Source organism: Giraffa tippelskirchi, chromosome 5 (genome assembly GCF_054371585.1).
Source record: "Giraffa tippelskirchi isolate mGirTip1 chromosome 5, T2T-mGirTip1v1.2.pri, whole genome shotgun sequence".
Taxonomy (NCBI): Eukaryota; Metazoa; Chordata; class Mammalia; order Artiodactyla; family Giraffidae; genus Giraffa; species Giraffa tippelskirchi.
The window spans coordinates 182,741,905-182,758,093 of NC_137279.1; the positions used below are offsets into that span (position 1 = coordinate 182,741,905).

General features: G+C 52.2%; 1 protein-coding gene across 3 annotated transcripts in view; it reads left to right on the forward strand.

The window, feature by feature from the left end:
- Positions 1-255: 255 nt before the first annotated feature.
- GRIK3 (glutamate ionotropic receptor kainate type subunit 3) overlaps positions 256-16,189 on the forward strand; it is a 246,441-nt gene continuing 230,507 nt past the window's right edge. For all 3 annotated transcript variants that reach the window (XM_081495260.1, XM_081495262.1, XM_081495264.1), the window contains exon 1: positions 256-743. In XM_081495260.1, coding sequence (XP_081351386.1) covers positions 629-743 — 115 coding nt within the window. In that variant the 5' untranslated portion in view covers positions 256-628. The remainder of the gene's footprint in view (positions 744-16,189) is intronic.

Below are 16,189 nucleotides of genomic sequence, written 5' to 3' on the forward strand. Positions count from 1 at the left end.
TCCGGGCGTTCCCCTAAAGCGGGTCCCGGGCCCCCTTCCCTGCCCCCTGCGCAGGTGTGAGCTCGCGAGTGTACGCCTCGGCGGGTGTGAGTGTGAAGTGTGTGTGCGCGGGGGAGTGCGCGGAGGGAGCGCGGGCGGCGCGGGAGGCGGGAAGCAGGAGGCAGGGCGCGAGGGAGGGGGCTGGGAGGGAGTGTGTGCGCGCGTGCAACTCCACTCCGGGGCTTTGTGCGAGCCCGGGCGATAGCATCCGCCGCGGCTGGAGGAGGAGCGGCCGGAGACGCGCGTGCAGCCCGCCCGCCAGCGCCCGGCAGCCGGGGCAGGTGGGAGCCCGCGCGGGAGCCGAGCCGACGCGAGCCGCAGCTGAGTCCGAGCGGAGCCCGGGCGGAGCCCACGAGCCTCGCTCGCGGGCGGCCCGTGGGCGGCAGCCGGGCGGGGCGGGCGCCGGCGGGGCGGCCCCCCAGTAAGATGTGCGCGGCGCCGCTGGGCGCCCCCCACTCGCAGCGGCGCTCGGGAGCCGGGCAGCTGGGCCAGGCGGCGCCTCGGGGGCTGCTGCGCGCCCGCGCCTAGAGCTGCCGCCCCAGGGAGCCCGCCACGGCCGCGCCCCGGGCACGCTCGGCGGCGCCCAACGATGACCGCTCCCTGGCGGCGCCTCGGGAGTCTGGTTTGGGAATACTGGGCCGGGCTCCTCGTGTGCGCCTTCTGGATCCCAGACTCGCGCGGGATGCCCCACGTCATCCGGATCGGTAAGGGCTCCCGGGAGCCGAGGGTCTCCGTGCGCCCGGGCGGGGGCGGGAACGGGGGGCCACTGAACGCGATTCCAAGAGATTTCCCAACGTCTCTGCGGGCTGCCGGGGCCGGGTGACCACCAGGAGCTCGACCCGGTGAGGACAAAGTTCCCAAGCCGGGGTCACGGGCCTTACTTATTGGGAAGGAGGCAGCCGGGCTGCGGCGGGCGAGGGGCCCTTGGCGCGCTCCTGGACCGCCAGACCTGGTGGAGTGTAGCGAAGCGTTCGGGTCTCAGCCTGAGTCGCGGGCGCATTTACCCGCGACTGCCAGCAGGACCGGCCGCAGACCGAGTTCTGGGACCTGGCTCCTCCGCGAAGCGGAAACCCTGGGGAAGGCGCCAACTTCTCTTGCCTCCCTGCTTCCCGCGGGCCCCTCGCCCCGACCTGGGGCAGGGCTTGAGCGGCCGCGGCGGGGAAGCAGGGTCCGGCTTAGCCAGACGAGGACGGCCGGTCTCCTCTCCCGGTGGCCGCCCTCGGCCTCGGTGGCCCCCGTTCCGACCTGCGGCGCGGGGTAGGGGAGGATCTCCCCCTCCCCGTGGTCGCTCCAGCCATCCATCGTGGCCGAGGCCTCTCCCCAGCCTGGGGCAGCGCAAAGCCTGACCGGCGCAAACAGATGCGAGTGGTTTTTAAAGTTAGCCGAAATCCCTCAGCAGCTGGCGGCGGCTGGCGGGTCTGCGCGCCGCTCTGAGGCTCGCGCGTCTCCGCGTCTCTTTTCGCCAGAGACTCTTACTCCGGGCTTTAACTTTGTTGTGGCCGCCCCAGGCATCCCTAGGCAGCGCTCAGGGCTGAGCGGGGAGGGAGAGTGGTGGCGGGGGAGCGGGGTGGCGTGTGTCCCAGGCCAGAGGCCGCCAGGACTGGGCCCGGCCTGGCCGTGCGGGAGCCTCGGCCACGCAGGCCCTGCGCCCGCGGCAGACCTGGGCCGCCTGGGTTCGCCAGGCGCGCCCACCAGCATCTGGCCCCGCCGAGCCAGGGCCGCCTTCCTCCCCTGTGGCTCTAATCCTGGCGCGGACTCTGGGCTGCCCGCGGCGCGACGGGGTGCAGGCAACCAATATCGAGCCTGGCTTCCGTACTTGAGGTTTTCCGAGGAGGCAATCAGAAATCCCTTCTCTGTCCTCCCTGGTCTCGCCTGGATTCCAGGTCCTCTTGAACTGGACATGTGGACGAGGGTAGAACACAGTCCTCAGCTCTGCCCACGCTGGGGTCTTCCTGTTCCTGCCCAGGACCCCGGCAGGCAGACATTTGAGGCAGAGGAATCCAGGCACCCGACTCTGGGGACAGCCCTCACGACCAGGCTTAACCCTTTGCAGCCCAGACTGCTCCAGGCAAGCCAAAAATAGTTTCTATCTCTGCACCTTTGCCTGCCCCAGCGCCCAGTTTGGTCACCATTCCAGGAGCAGGCAGCCCCTTAGTAGTGGGCCAGGACTTCCTTTATTCCCTCTGTTTTTGTGTGTGCGTGTGTGGGCCTGATTGATAGGGTGCTCTTGGGAGAAGAGAGGGGGACCCAAAAGGTGCTGTGCACCCAGCCCACGCATTGCAGTTCCCTCTCCCCTGTTCCTTCCCCTGCAGGGGTGGGAGGGGCACTCTCAAAGCCCAGCGTCAGGGGGTGGTGGTCTTTGGGGGCCCGGGGAAGACAGGAGCAGGTGAGGGAAGCCGGGGAAGGATGCGCTGAGAAGGGGCAGAATGATGTATCCTCACCCGCTCCCTCTTACCGTGAAATTGACTTTCACCGGGGGACTCCTCACTGCCCTGAGGGGAAGCCCCAAGGCTGCCCGCCCTTTCTTGGGTTCAGCGTGTAATAATGCAATTAAGGATGGCAAAGCCCTCCTCTCTTCTAATCTTCTTCGTATTAAGCCCCAGGATTAATTAGCGTGTCGGCCCAAGCCATTTATATCCAAGAGCCCTGCCCCATTTGATTCCCAGCCCGAGGACTGGGGTGCTGTGCCAATGCCAAACGTGACCGCCGGAGCTCTGCCAGCTTGGGTGGAGGACGGGTAGTCTCTGAGATCCCTGGGTTTCTCTGGAGCTCCCTGGGGAACTGAACTTGCCTCCGTCTGAGCCCAGGCTGGAGTCTCAGCAGGAGCCAAGGGCTACAGTGGACGTGGTGTGTTGAGAGAGGCACACACACAGAATCGCTTGTTGAAACCCAAACACAACACCTTGGCTGGGCCCAGTGCCCTCTCCTTTCTTCTCTCTTTCTCTCCACCTCTGAATGCCCACTCCTTTCTTCTCTTTCTCTCTCTCCACCCCTGAGATCTCAGGGCTCTGGCTGGGGCCACAGGAATTGAGGCCCTGGCAATTGGGTGTGCTGGATGGTTCTGGTTCCCAAGACAGGTGCCTGAGCTGGCTGTGTTGGGAGCCGAATCCTTCTGCAGTAGGCAGACGTCACCTAGTACCAGCCCAGGAGAAGGTTTTCCTGCAGGTGTGCAAGGGGCTCTCTGGACTGGGGAGCAGCGTACCCGCCCCTTCTCTTTGTGCCTTTTTTGGGGGCTGAAATTTCCTCTTAGACAAGGAGATGGATAGCTCAGCAGTGTGACAGAGTGTTCAAACAATCTGTCTTGAATAGATGAATTGCATTGCTCTGTCTTTTTGTAATTGTGTCTATCAGAGGGAGAGGTCAAGGCATTGATTGCTTGGATGGTTTGCAAGTAACAAAGGAGAGTGAGGGAGAGAGCGAGGGAGAGAGAGTAATTGGATTGTAGTCTGCAGGAAAAAAATAATCATTGATTATTTTATATGAATATGTGGATGCTGTATTCTGTGTGTTGTTATCAAGAGTTGCTCGTTGAAGGTTTTCAAGGCATATTGTTCAGCATTTTATTATTATTATTATCATCGTTATTATTGTTCAGATGGATCCTAGTCTTAACTCATGGAAAGCAACTTAATGCATGGGTCCTTCCAGTGCTTCTGTGGCCTCATGTAGAGACCTGGATTTCCTGGCTACTCGACCTAGACACTGACGTGGAGGGACCTTGGGCTGGGAACCAGGAGGCCTGGATTTTCTACTCTGCCTTCCACCAATTTCCTGAGCCATCTTGGTCAAGTCACACTCTCCCACCAACCCGGAGCCTCAATTTCCTCATCTGTAAACTCTTGAGTTGGCCATGATGCTTGGGATATTCTGTGATTTTAGGTTTCCTTTTAGTGTGGGCTGGTGGGGACTGTCAATGCCTTGGTAGGTTTCATGTCTAGATCTTCCCTTGTTTTACATACATGTAGAATCAAGGGCCAGCCTAGAATTTGAGAAGGGAACCAGACAGTGGTGGCGTTAGCTGGGGAAGCTCAAGCGGATGGTGGTGATCTCTAGGCAGCCGGGGGGAGGTTCAGAGCCAAATGACTGCAGAGACATAAAGCAGGTGTATGTGGCGGGGTGGAAGGTGGGCGGATCGGGCAGACTCGCCGAGCATCTACACTCCGAGCGAAACAGAGTTTCGAGAGGAGACTCTGAGCCTGGACTGGGGGCGGGGAAGCCCAGCAGACACTGCAGTCAGTCCCAGGGGCATGAGGTCCCCTCCCCAAGTCAGCCCTGTCTGCATCCCCTGCCCTCAGTTCACCAAATGGTCCTGAACGTTCATCTCCTGAGTCTGGGAGCTGCTGTGTGTAAAACAATGAGAAATTTCTCGCAGTGACTGGTGATGCGCTGAAACATCGCAGCCGTGTTGGAGCAGACAGGCACTGAATGAAGATCAATAGGGTTTTCCCCCCTGGAAGTAAATAGCTTCAGACAAGACCTGGGAGTGGCCCGAGGGGCCTTAGAAAGCATTAACTTGAGGAATTTCTGCCTCCACTTTCCAGCCCAGCTGCTCCTGTCAGCCCGGGCTTCCCTCCTTCTCAAGCTGGAGTTTATAATTTCTTCTTGATGCCTGCCTCGCACTGCGCTAAACCGTCTTTTGACGTCAGGATGATCCGGGGTTTTTAGAGGTGGCTGATGCGGGGTGAGCCAGCACAGCATCCCGACTAGGCCCTTCCAAGGTCACTCGGGTGCCCCTGCCGCCAGCATGATAGCCGACTTCAGAAGTCCAGCCCGCTGCGTTCTTTCGGGCTTTAAGGAGCGGCTCTTCATTCCCACCCTTCAAACGCAAGGCTGCTCAGCTGCTTCCTTTGTGGGGCCTGTGAGGGTCCCTAAGCCCCTTCGTTCCCACAGGCCCCCTGTCCTGTCCCCAGGAAACAGAGCCCGCTTGGTGGGGGTCGGGAGAGGAGGCACAGATGCCCTGTGGGTTCTAGGATGACCCCATCCTCAGGGGTGGGGGGTGCAAGATCATATGCAGGGGAGGCTCAGGGCTTAGGGTGCTTGGAATGTCCAAGCAGGGCAGCACCTGGCTGTGCTCCACCACTGGGACTGTTTCTGATCTGCAGAGGCCAGTCTTCCTCCAGGCTGTTACAGTCACCTGCCCCTGCCTTAGCCCCACACTGCTTCAGCCTGAACGTCCCCACCCCCTCCTTCCCCCTACCCCTCTCCCCCAGCCCCCGCCTTGCTTGCTCAGGACCTTCCAGAGGGAACCTAGGGGCTCCCCAGGCCCTGCCTGGCAGCAGAGAGAACTGAAAGTCCAGGAGCAGGCCCATTCCTCTGGGGCCAGCACCCAGCAGGCCCTGGCATGTCCTTGCCTAGGAGCTTTGATGGACAGACGGGCTGAGGGTGGGCCTGGTGCAGACACAGACGGGCCTTGGGCTTGTTGGCTGGAATAGCTCCTCTTGCAGGCACCGATTCCCCCGCATGAGCACCAGGGGGCAGTGTGCCTGTGCTGAGGTGGCCTCACGACTCCTGCCTGGGACCCCACCTGAGTCTGGAACAACACACAACCAAAATATAAAGGCCCTGGTTTACTGAGCACTTACTAGCTGCCAAGCACCGTGCTTTTCAAAGAATGACTAGTAGTGTGACTAGTAAGTGCTTGAGACCAGTAGCTGTTGCATATTTCTTTTCTTCACCATCTGGTTTAGCCCTCACCAGCCCTGTCTGGAGACATTGTCTTCATTTTGCAGATGAGGAAACTAAGCTTAGTAAAGTCACTTGCCCAAGATCTCGTGGCCAGTAAGTGGTGAATGCAGGATAAGAACTCTCACCAGCCAGACCCCAGAGCCCGTGCTTTTACTGTGTAGTCTGTGTAGTCGGAAGACAGGAGGCACTGATGCTCATGGCTGCTAAGTGCAGGGCCCCACCCCCATGCTTCTGGGTGCTGAGTGTGGCCTCAGAGTCCTGGGCTGTTAGGCTTTCTATGGGGATGATCGCATGGGCTCTGTGAGACTGAAATCTACCAGTAATCGGTTTTCAGCATCAAACTGTCCTTGCAGATGGACCAAGTGGCAGATAAGCTTTCCTGAGAGGAAAGGGATGTTTGGTCTTTCCCACCCCTCCTGCATGTGTGACGCACATCCTTACACCCCACCTTGTCTGGGCTTCTGGACTCTGCTTAATTCTTTAATCCGAGTCCAAAATAAAGGTGGGACACTCCTTTGGGTGTGGCCAGTCCACCCACAGGAATCCCTCTGCTCTCCGGGAACTCCAGCCCACAGTTCACCCTGGCAGCCCCCAGGCGGTCCTGAAAGACATCATCAGAGCCTTGAGGAAACCCCAGGGCTCTGCGTTTGTGTCTCCCCCCATGCTCTTCAGCTGGGGGCCTGGCCAGAACACGGGGTCAGCGAATTTGCTCTTGTCCTCCCTTCTTTCCCCACCCCATCTTCCCTCCAACATCCTTTCCAGGCTGATAGGTTGTATGGTCATTTTATTTTGTAAGCAAGAGTCACATTCTGACCTTCTAAATAGAGCCTGCCTTGCTGTGACCTGGTGGACCATCAGAGGGTAGGGTCCACTGATGCTGGGCCCTGGAACATGTGTTGCTGTCCCATGGACACTGTGGGTGGGGTGCAGGGACCTGGGTGCAAGAGCTGTCACTCCCCTTCCCCATGCCACCTCTACCAGAGCAAAGGCAAATCCATGCTTACTCTTCTCCTGCCCCATGTTCCTTCTTCCGGGGGACACGGGGAGACTGGGATGATGGTGGCTGCCGGGGACTGACACGGGGAGACTGGGATGATGGTGGCTGCCGGGGACTGACCTATTCTGGAAGTAGGGGAAAATGCCCTGCTTAGAGTCCCCGCAGAAGTGACAGATGTGGAACAAGCATGATAGGAGGGGTCATGTTATTTTCCAGGGTCTCAGTTTCCCCATCTATAAAATGGAATGAGACTGCTTGCTTCATAGAGTCAGACAGATGGGATATCATTTCAAAAAAGCTTAAATTCTGTTCCATTCCAAGATCAGCATTTCTTCTTGTTTTTGTTGGAGGAGAGGAGTCTAACACCAACAAACTGGGTGGGACTGGGGTCAAGTGAGTGTGGCCGCCAGGAAGCAGGATTTAAGTAGGCTCTCGAATGGTGGCCATGCTCTTGCGTGACTGACCACGACAGTGAGCGCCTCCTTAAATTTTGTGCCCCAGATGCCTCGCTGGCCGATGCCTATTAGCACCTGGGTTTCCTCTGAAGTCCCTGTTTTCTTCAGCTTCTCTTTGTGCTCCAGAAACCAAACCTTAATTGAGTGTGATTGGGAGATCAGAGAAGAATGGATTGAGGGCAGGGGGACTGCGTTTGAGGACAGCAGGTCATTCTGATTTTGCTGTGTTTCCCTTCAGCCACACTTCGTAGGTGCTGCACCCCAGAGCTCTCTACCCTCACCTCACTTTGGTTTATTTCTGGTTACCTCCAGAGTCCACACTGCCTAGACTCCAGCCAGGCTCTACAGAGCATGTATTCCCATGTTCCTCTCCTTGTTTCCTTTGACCTTTGCAGTTTCTTCACTAATGCTCACTGACCTTGATTATAGCTATGTTTGTGGGTTTGTCTAGGGCTTTCTCTCATAGAGAAGTTCTGTGAGTCAGTTAATATATCTCACTGATTCTAAGAGCAACTCTTCCCCCGACATTTTCACATCTCTGAAATCAGTCTGGATCTCACATCAGGTTCGAGTTTACTTGCAGGATTTTTTCTTTCTCGGCACCTTTAAACATGATGGTATGTCTCGGGTTTGATGAAATGTGGTGGATCTGAGCTTGAGTGGGAGTCTAAGGTGCTAGCTGTGTGACCTTGGGCGAGTCACTTCACCTCTGAGCCTCCATTTCCTCGTCAACGAGGTAGAACTATTGATATTGGGTTAAACCATATTCAGCTGGTTTTGACCTATAAACATTTCATATGGTTGAAACTTCTACAGTCTTCACAGGGCTGTTGTGAGGATTAAAGGAAATGAAGTATATAAAGCTCTTTGCGCAGGACCTGGTGCTTACTAAATGTTAAGGAGAAAAAGATTCCCCAAGGATAGAGGTTGTGTCTCCACCCTCAGACTCTGAGCTGTGAGGCGATCTGCTTCTTATCTGCCCTCTGCCTGTGCCAGCCATGTAACCAGCACCCCCTGCAGCTCAATATCTGGGTATTTGCCCATTTCTCACATACCCAGCAATGGAATGGATGTCTCCAGCAGCCTGTGATGGTTACCTGCCATGCTAGGGAGCAAAAGGGGTGCTCTTCCTAGCATGCTCCTGTATGCCCAAAGCTCCCAGGCACCTCCTGGCCTGTTATTTATCACACACCCAAAGCCCATGAGGTGCTAGTTCTTCCCTACATTTGCCATGTTTTGATTGAAATGTGTTTTGCATGTATTCAGAGCTGGGAAGACCCTGGCTATGGGATGCTCTTGAGAGATCGGTCCAGGGAGTCCTGATCAGTTCTTCTTGGATGGGGAGTGCAAGCTCGCTCCTGAAGCAAGCTGGTGAATGCCAGAGAGGGTCTGTGGCTGGAGACTGGGCCCCAGGGGATAGGCACTGCTGGCTCTGCTGGGAGACACCAGGTAATGAGTCCACGGAGTGAGTCCCCATGGTGATCTTACAGATGGGAGATAATGAAATGGAGTGAGGTGGGGTGGGGAGTGGCAGCTTCCACTCCAAATCCTTTGGTGCTATGCTGAATGGGGGTTAAGGAAGACAGAGGGAAAAAGAGGAGGGAGAAGGAGCTGAGATCCCAGTTTGTGTGAAGAGGGTTCCCATCCATAGGAGACAATGAAATCTTATGCTATTAAAGGGACTGATGCAGACAGGCTGCGATGGAAGGGGGTTAAGAGTATTCTCAGAACCACTGCAGAGATGAGCTCTTTAAATATAGGAATGAGGGAGACTTCTGCAAAGCCTTCCTGCATCTGCTTTGCAGAACTGAAATATGCTATTCCAAAAAGCCTGCCCAATTGGGCGGAAAAGCAGGAGCAGGGAGCCAGGGCCTTCCCAGGGCTCCAGGCATCACATTTCCTGTTTACAGTGAAGAATCATAGAATCCAGGCTGAAAAGAACCCCAGGGGTCAGTCTAGGCCTCTGCTTCTCCAACATTAACATGCATTAGAGTCACCTGGAGAGCTCAATAAACTACAGACTGCTGGCTCCCACCCCCAGAGCTTCTGATTCAGTGGGTCTGAGGTGAGGCCCGAGAATTTGCGTTTTAATGGATTCCCAGATGAAGCTGAGGCTGCTCATCTGCCTACACTTTCAGAACCACTGTTCTAAGTCACTGGAGGACCCCTTCCCCCATCCCCAGTAAGTGGATGTCTAGTTTCTGATTGAATACCACCCATAACAGGAAACTCACCACTTTTTGACTGTGCGTTGTTGTTTATTCCAAACATATTGGCCCGCTCCAATCTTTGTTGCAAAATTTGCCCTAAAATTGGTTTTCCTGAAGTTCCAGGGAAGGTAGTATGACTTGCATGTTGAGAGTGTAGGTTCTGAAATCCATCTGTCTTGAGTTTGAACTCTCATTCCTTCCTTCCATGCTGTGTCACTTTGAGTAAGTCACTTAACTGCTCTAAGCCTAGACTTCCTCACCTGTAAAATGGGGATAGTAACAGATCTGACCTCCGGGGATCTTTGTGAAAATTCACATGGCTGGCCCAGAGGAAGCTCGCTATAGAAAGTAGAAAGTGAAGTTGTTCAGTCATGTCCGACTCTTTGCGACCAGGGCTCCTCCATCCATGGGATTTTCCAGGCAAGAGTACTGGAGTGGGTTGCCATTTCCTTCTCCAGGGGACCTTCCCAGGTCTCTTGCACTGCAGGCAGACTCTTTACCGTCTGAGCCACCAGGGAAGCAAACTCTGTGGATTTTAGCAATCTAGCATTGTGGATAAGCTCACAGGTTCTGGAATCTGACAGCCTGAGTTTAAGGACTGCCTCCATCACTTCCCACCTGTGTGATCTGGGGCAAATTATTTAATCTCTCATAATAATAATAATAATAATAATAACACCTGCCTTATGGAGTTTTATAAGGATTAAATGAGTTAATGCACATAATATGTTTAGACCATAGCCGTTGTAAGCTCTCAATAAATGTTACCCATCGTTCTTACTATTATGCTCACCCTGTCCCCCTGAATCTGGTTTGGATTTATACCCTGTCCACAGTGCAACCCCACAGAAATGTAAAGGCATTTCTCCAGACTAATGATGCCCAGTTCTTTCAGTGTGGTGTCCAGAGCCAACCACAACCCTGCTTATGTACTGAAAACAGTAAGCTCATCCCCTCCTAGCGTCTCAGCATTGGTGTCTGCTTATACACCCCCAGACTATTTCAGCCTTTTCTGCAGCCATTTCACTCTGTTGATCTATACTGAGCTGGTGATCTCATGAGATCACAAAGTCTTTTCCACAGGCATGGCTGCCGATCTATCACTCCTCTCACCCTCTCTTTGGCAGTTGATCTTTTGAGCCTAAAGGCAGGACCTGTCATTTATCCCTGATAAATCCTATCATTGAACCTTCAGGCAGCTTTTCTTGCTCGCTGTTTCTGGACCACCAAAAGCCTGTTCCCATCTCTCCATCCCTGGGAGGTAGGCAGGGATTTCACCCTCTTCTTCCTCCTTGACTTCCCCCTCTGCCCCCCAGGGGTCTGTGGTAGAGAAGTAAGTGGTTATTGGCCCGCAGTGTGGTTGTGGTTGAGAACCATGGGTCTGGACAGTAAAGCTTTTGTGCCTCCCTTTCTGTTGTCTGGTGTGCTTCATGCCCTCTGAGCCTTGGATGAGCATGCTTGCCTTCACTTCATCTATCCCTGCCATCAACGCATCAGGCAGGAAATGACCAGTGTCAGAGTCTGTCGACTTTATTCACTCATCTTGAATCCACCACCTACACTTTAACCAGAGTTGAAATCCCACTGGCTTCTTCATGCTTTCAGGCCCGTTATGACTGCTGGGGTTGGTATCTGCAGGCTCATGCTCTGTCCCTCCTTGCCTCACACACACTCCCTGCTTTTCTGAACTGAACATCCAAGTCCCTAGAAGTCACTGTGTCTTCCCTTACACTTGACCTCTGCTCTTACTGTTCTTCCTGGTTAACTTCTTAGTCATCCTTTGGGTCTCTGCAAACATATACTTTCCTCCAGGAAGCCTTTCTTGACTTCCATCTCCTTTTATGAGTCCCCACAGCATCCTGAACTTCCCTTGTCATAGCACGTACTGGATTGTAATTTGTAGTTACCTTATGGAGAAGCTTTCTTAGAAAGTCTTAGAGACAAGTGGACTGCAGCTGACTTATTCACCACTTTGCCCATTGCACCTAGCACCACATGTGGTACATAGTAGGTGATTAATAACTATCTGTTAAATAAAGCAATGCCTTGATACATACAGGTTGAATATAAGTCTACCTAGCAGCCTTGTCATTCAGCTCAACACTTTTTCCATGTTGCCAGCAAGGATTTCATGAAAGACATTGTTAGAGTCTTCTGTGAAGTCAGTGTCCTAATGCTGTCCATGGTGGTCTTCTGCTCCATCAATTCTGCACCTTCTATGCCAAGACCTTTCCTATGAGGTCTACTGGGCAGAGCTGGAGTGTTTAGGGAAATGTTTCTTGGGCCTAGGATTGGTCTTTACATCCATTTTCTGATTCCTATTGTGATGATTCTCCTCTTAAGAAAGGCACAAGCTGTCGACTTCAAGAAGAGGCAAAAGAAAAGACCATGACCCTCCTGTCTTTTCTGACCTCACCCCTCTCCCATTCCCATCTGTCCCTCGGCATTTCTGCTGCTCCCTCTGGGAGCTGAACCATAAAAGAGAACTTCTGCGGTTCCAGCCTCACCAGGCAGGTCACTCAGGACAGCTGCCAGGCAGAACTGTAGCTGGACCACTTGTGCTATCACCAGGCATAGGCCAGGCTTCCCCTTTTCCTGTTTATGCCACATCACAGGATCTTGCTAGGATGTGTAGACAGCAGGTCTACGTGACAGCTTTGTGTAAAGTGAGGTGTTGACGGTTAGATCTGGAGATTCAGGCTATATAGACAGTCAGCTTGGGCCATTTACCTTTGAGAATATAAATGCCATCCACATTGAGTCTGGTGAGCAAGAGTGTGTGCACGTATGTATGTGTATTTGTGTACTTGTAAGAGATGACCAATTGAAGATTCGCTTCTCTAGCATAGGCTTCCCAAACTGGGGTTCAACAGCCATTCTTTATCCCAAGTCTGATGAGTGAATACAGTGACTTTACTTTGGATCACTGGGGAAGCTGAGAGTAATTTCCCACTGGCTGGCCTGACCCGTCTACCATGTAGCTGAGAGTGGGGGTGGGACAGGTTGCAGGGGAACCCTGAGCTTCCCCCCAAACATGACAGGACTGGGGTCTCCCCTGAGACTAGGACCTCCCCTTTGTTGCTTCCCTCCCCCAAGGAAACAGATGATGCATAATAAGCAGAAATAGCCTGTTGCCTACATGGCTATTTTTCCTGCCCAGTTTAATAGAGGTGACAGCCGTCTGTTTTACTTGTCACGTAACATCGAATCAGTAAATAAAATATGGGTGAACTCTCAGGTTTAGCTGAATTATGGCTGGTCCATGGGGAGTGAGGGCTGGGGGGAGAGTTGAACAGAGAGAGATTGAATCCCTGGCTTCTTACAAGAGAAGCTGAGCCTTGTCTCTTCCTCTGGATCCAGAAAAATCTTCCTGCGCTGGAGGAGGCCAGGCAAGGTCATCCTGTTTGACAGTCTCTGAATCCCTGAAAGAGCCAGAACACAGGTGGAGGCACTCTGAATGTCAGAGCTACAAACAGTACAGTACCTGCCCCAGTCTTTTCTATCACAGCTTGAGAGATGAAAAAGGAAAATGACTTGTGCCACATCCCTTGGTGAGCCATGGAAAAATCAGATGAAAATATGGATCTCTGACCACCACTCCCAGTCTATTAAGAAAATCCCATCCACTTTCCTATCATACACACACAAACATGCACACATTTGTAGCTTTAAATTTACAGTCTTAAGAGAGAGGAGACTAGATTTTTCCAGTGTTGCAAAACAGACCTACAAAACCATTTTCACATTGAGGAGAACTACAAATCAGATCCATGTGTGTTTATAAAAGCTCGTAGATAGTGATAACACTCTGTGTTGTCTGGGGAGCGGCAGGGAAATTAAGGTTCACCCCAGCCTCTGTGTTCAGCACCATGGAGAGCAGCCAAGCCCTGGGGGTGGTGAGTGGGCACCATTTGCATGCTGATTCTTATAGTAGGGGCAATGTGGTTATTGTAAGGGCTTGCTTAACAGGCATTCTTTTTCCAAATGCTATTCCTCTAGGACTCTGGTGTTCATAAACCAGACTGAGATGTTTAGCAGGTACACAGGCTAGGAAGAACTATTATTTGTGGTCGTTCAAATAGAGTAGCTCACAGTAAAAGAAAATGGAGCGAATGGATAGAATTTTCTCCTTTTTTCCCCTCTCTCTCACATAAATTGTTCTTAAACCTTTGGTACCTTGTACGGCTTGTATGCTCAGGAGCAGTAGCAGATGACAAAACGAATGAACATTCCATTGTCAAATATCACACCTGATACCGAATGTCTTTGCTCAGCTTGTCAGCATCATCTTTCACATTGCATTTGGTAAGTAAGCTTGTGTTATGTATTTTTACCCCACTAAATGTGATTTCTTTAAAGTATTTTGTGTGTTATTATTTCCTGAATCGTGGAGCCCTGCATACCTATAATAGAGCTGTATTTTCTGCTAGTAAATAAAATTACTCCTCATTCAGGTGACAAGAATTAAATGTGTCACAGCTCTGTGGCATTCCCCAAAGAACCCCAGCCATACCAAGTGCTTCACCACCTGGATGTGTCTGAGAAGACTTGTGATCAGACTGGGTGTGGACAAAGGTTTCCCCAGCTAGGAAAATCATGACATGGGTGACCTCAGCATGCCTCAGAGAAAGGGGGAGTTTGTCCATCACTGGGGTACTGAGAGTGGCTGAAACACCTGGACTTGAAGCCAAGAGCATAGGAGGCTAAGAGTGTTAGAAAGATAGAGTCTGATGAATTGGCTTTGGCCTCTGAACAAGGAGGGAAGCTTGGGTAAATGGGCTCCCAGGATTTAGGAGGCAAGATGGCACCTTGAACTCATGTTGAAGGTAGAAAGGGCAGGAAAGACATGAGCTATGGTTTGTACAGAGTAAGGCTACTCCAGGGAGCCTGGATTGAGATATCTTAGTGAAAGGGGATTGGAGGTTTTGCTGCTCCTGCTTGGATTCGCAGAATCAGAAAAATCTGCTTTGGAAATGGGGCTATTTTTATGCTGCTTGTAATTTAGTGTTTATTTCCTGTCTTTTTCGCATCGTCTCTGGGCTGACTCATTGATTCAGCAAACATTTCTGGATCGCCCACTCTGTGTACTGCAGAGTACACAGGGCAGGGGACTGAGGGAGTCTGAGGGGTGGCACAGCATCTGAATGGCCTCATGGTAGGTCCAAGTGGGTGACTTTAAGTGATAGCCTCAGTTCCTTGAACATGCAGTTCAGGCTAGAACCTTATGCTTAGATTGTTCTTTGTTCCTTGTTGTCCTGTGCTCTGGGAAGGAGTATTGAGGCTTAGAGAAGAAAAGAAACAAGGTGAACATCTCACAGAAGAGCCAGCTGGGAAGCCACGTCTCTTATCTTTCACGCTTCACTCCCCACCGCCCCCACCTTGTTCTTGCCTTTGCTCCTAAATCATTTTTTCACTTATATTGTTCTGAGAGTTCCCCCACCTGCCTGAGCTGTCACACCTCATCCTCAAGCCCCACCCAAGGTTTATTTTGGCCAGTTCTCTGCCTCTTGATAGAACTGAGCCTTAACTTTCCTAGATGGAGCGGTACCTGTGTAAGTAGGAAGGAAAAGGTAGGGACAGGGTAAGTATTCAATTTTTTTATGTCTCCAAGAGATATAATTCTGTCTCCTTGGTGAGAAAGTTCTTCTTTCTGGCCAATTCAGATTCTTCCTGCTGCTATGTAAATCTATCTCATCCATGGTGTGATATGGCCATTCATAAGGCTTGGGAGAAACCTCTAGATTGGTAAGCAGTAGCTTCAGAGACTCTTTTCCTGGGGCTGTAGCAAAGAAGATCTCAGACAATTAAACTGAAATGGCTACACTTTCACTCACATGGGTTCAGACAGATTTATAATATTTTCTTTTTTAAAAAATTGGGATTGTTTTTTACAGAGACAGTGATTTATGGAATAATCAATTTCTTTATCTACCTAATCCGTGGGAGTGATCTATCAGTGTAGGCATCAATCTCCCCTAGAGGTTGGGGAGAGTGGACAGCCTTTGAGCCTGAGTTACCCAGCAGAAGGCAGCTTTTACCAGGAGCTACTGTGATCCCAGATCTGGATCTGAGTCCTGTAGGAAGGAAGGGGTGGAGCTCCTGCAGCCTTCTTCTCTGAGCCAAGATGTTCATTCTTTCTCCTCATCAGTCTTATCCCCACCCAAAGAGGAGTAGGGTACATCACATGCTATTCCCATTGTACAGGCATGGAGACCAAGTGCCAGAAAGGATGCTCAAAGACCAGATGTTGGAGACCTGACATCAAAAAGGGCTAGCTCTCTATCTCTGAGGACTGCAGCATAGAAGAGAGGGCAGACCTGATCCTAGAGGCCCCAGTAGAAAATTGGGACCAGTTGGGTGGTGGCCCCAGAAGGCAGAATTTGGTTCAACACGAGCTATCTCGTAGTCAGTGTTCTTTGAAGATTAAGTGAGATACCTTAGGAGTAGTGAGCTTTTTGCCATGGGATATGTTTGAGAACAGATTGGCCTGGGATGTTTCAGAGGAGCTCTGGATCCCTTTCACTATGAAATTCTAGGCATCCTCAACTATGAAATTAGGAGATGCTATAAAAATTCGGGCTTTCTGAGTTTCCTAAAAGACCAGAATTGTGCCTGCTCTGGGTTACACAAACTCTATGAAGGCTGAGCTCAGTGTGGTGGTTACAAGGAATATTCTTAAAGTCAGACCCTTCCCTGTCTGTCTTCTAACAGCAGTTCTTCCCTTGGCAGGGCCCTTAGGGTCAGAAAGGAGCCTGGTGGCTGCAGCCAGCTCCAGGCAGGGCCCATCAACATTTCTGAGTAGT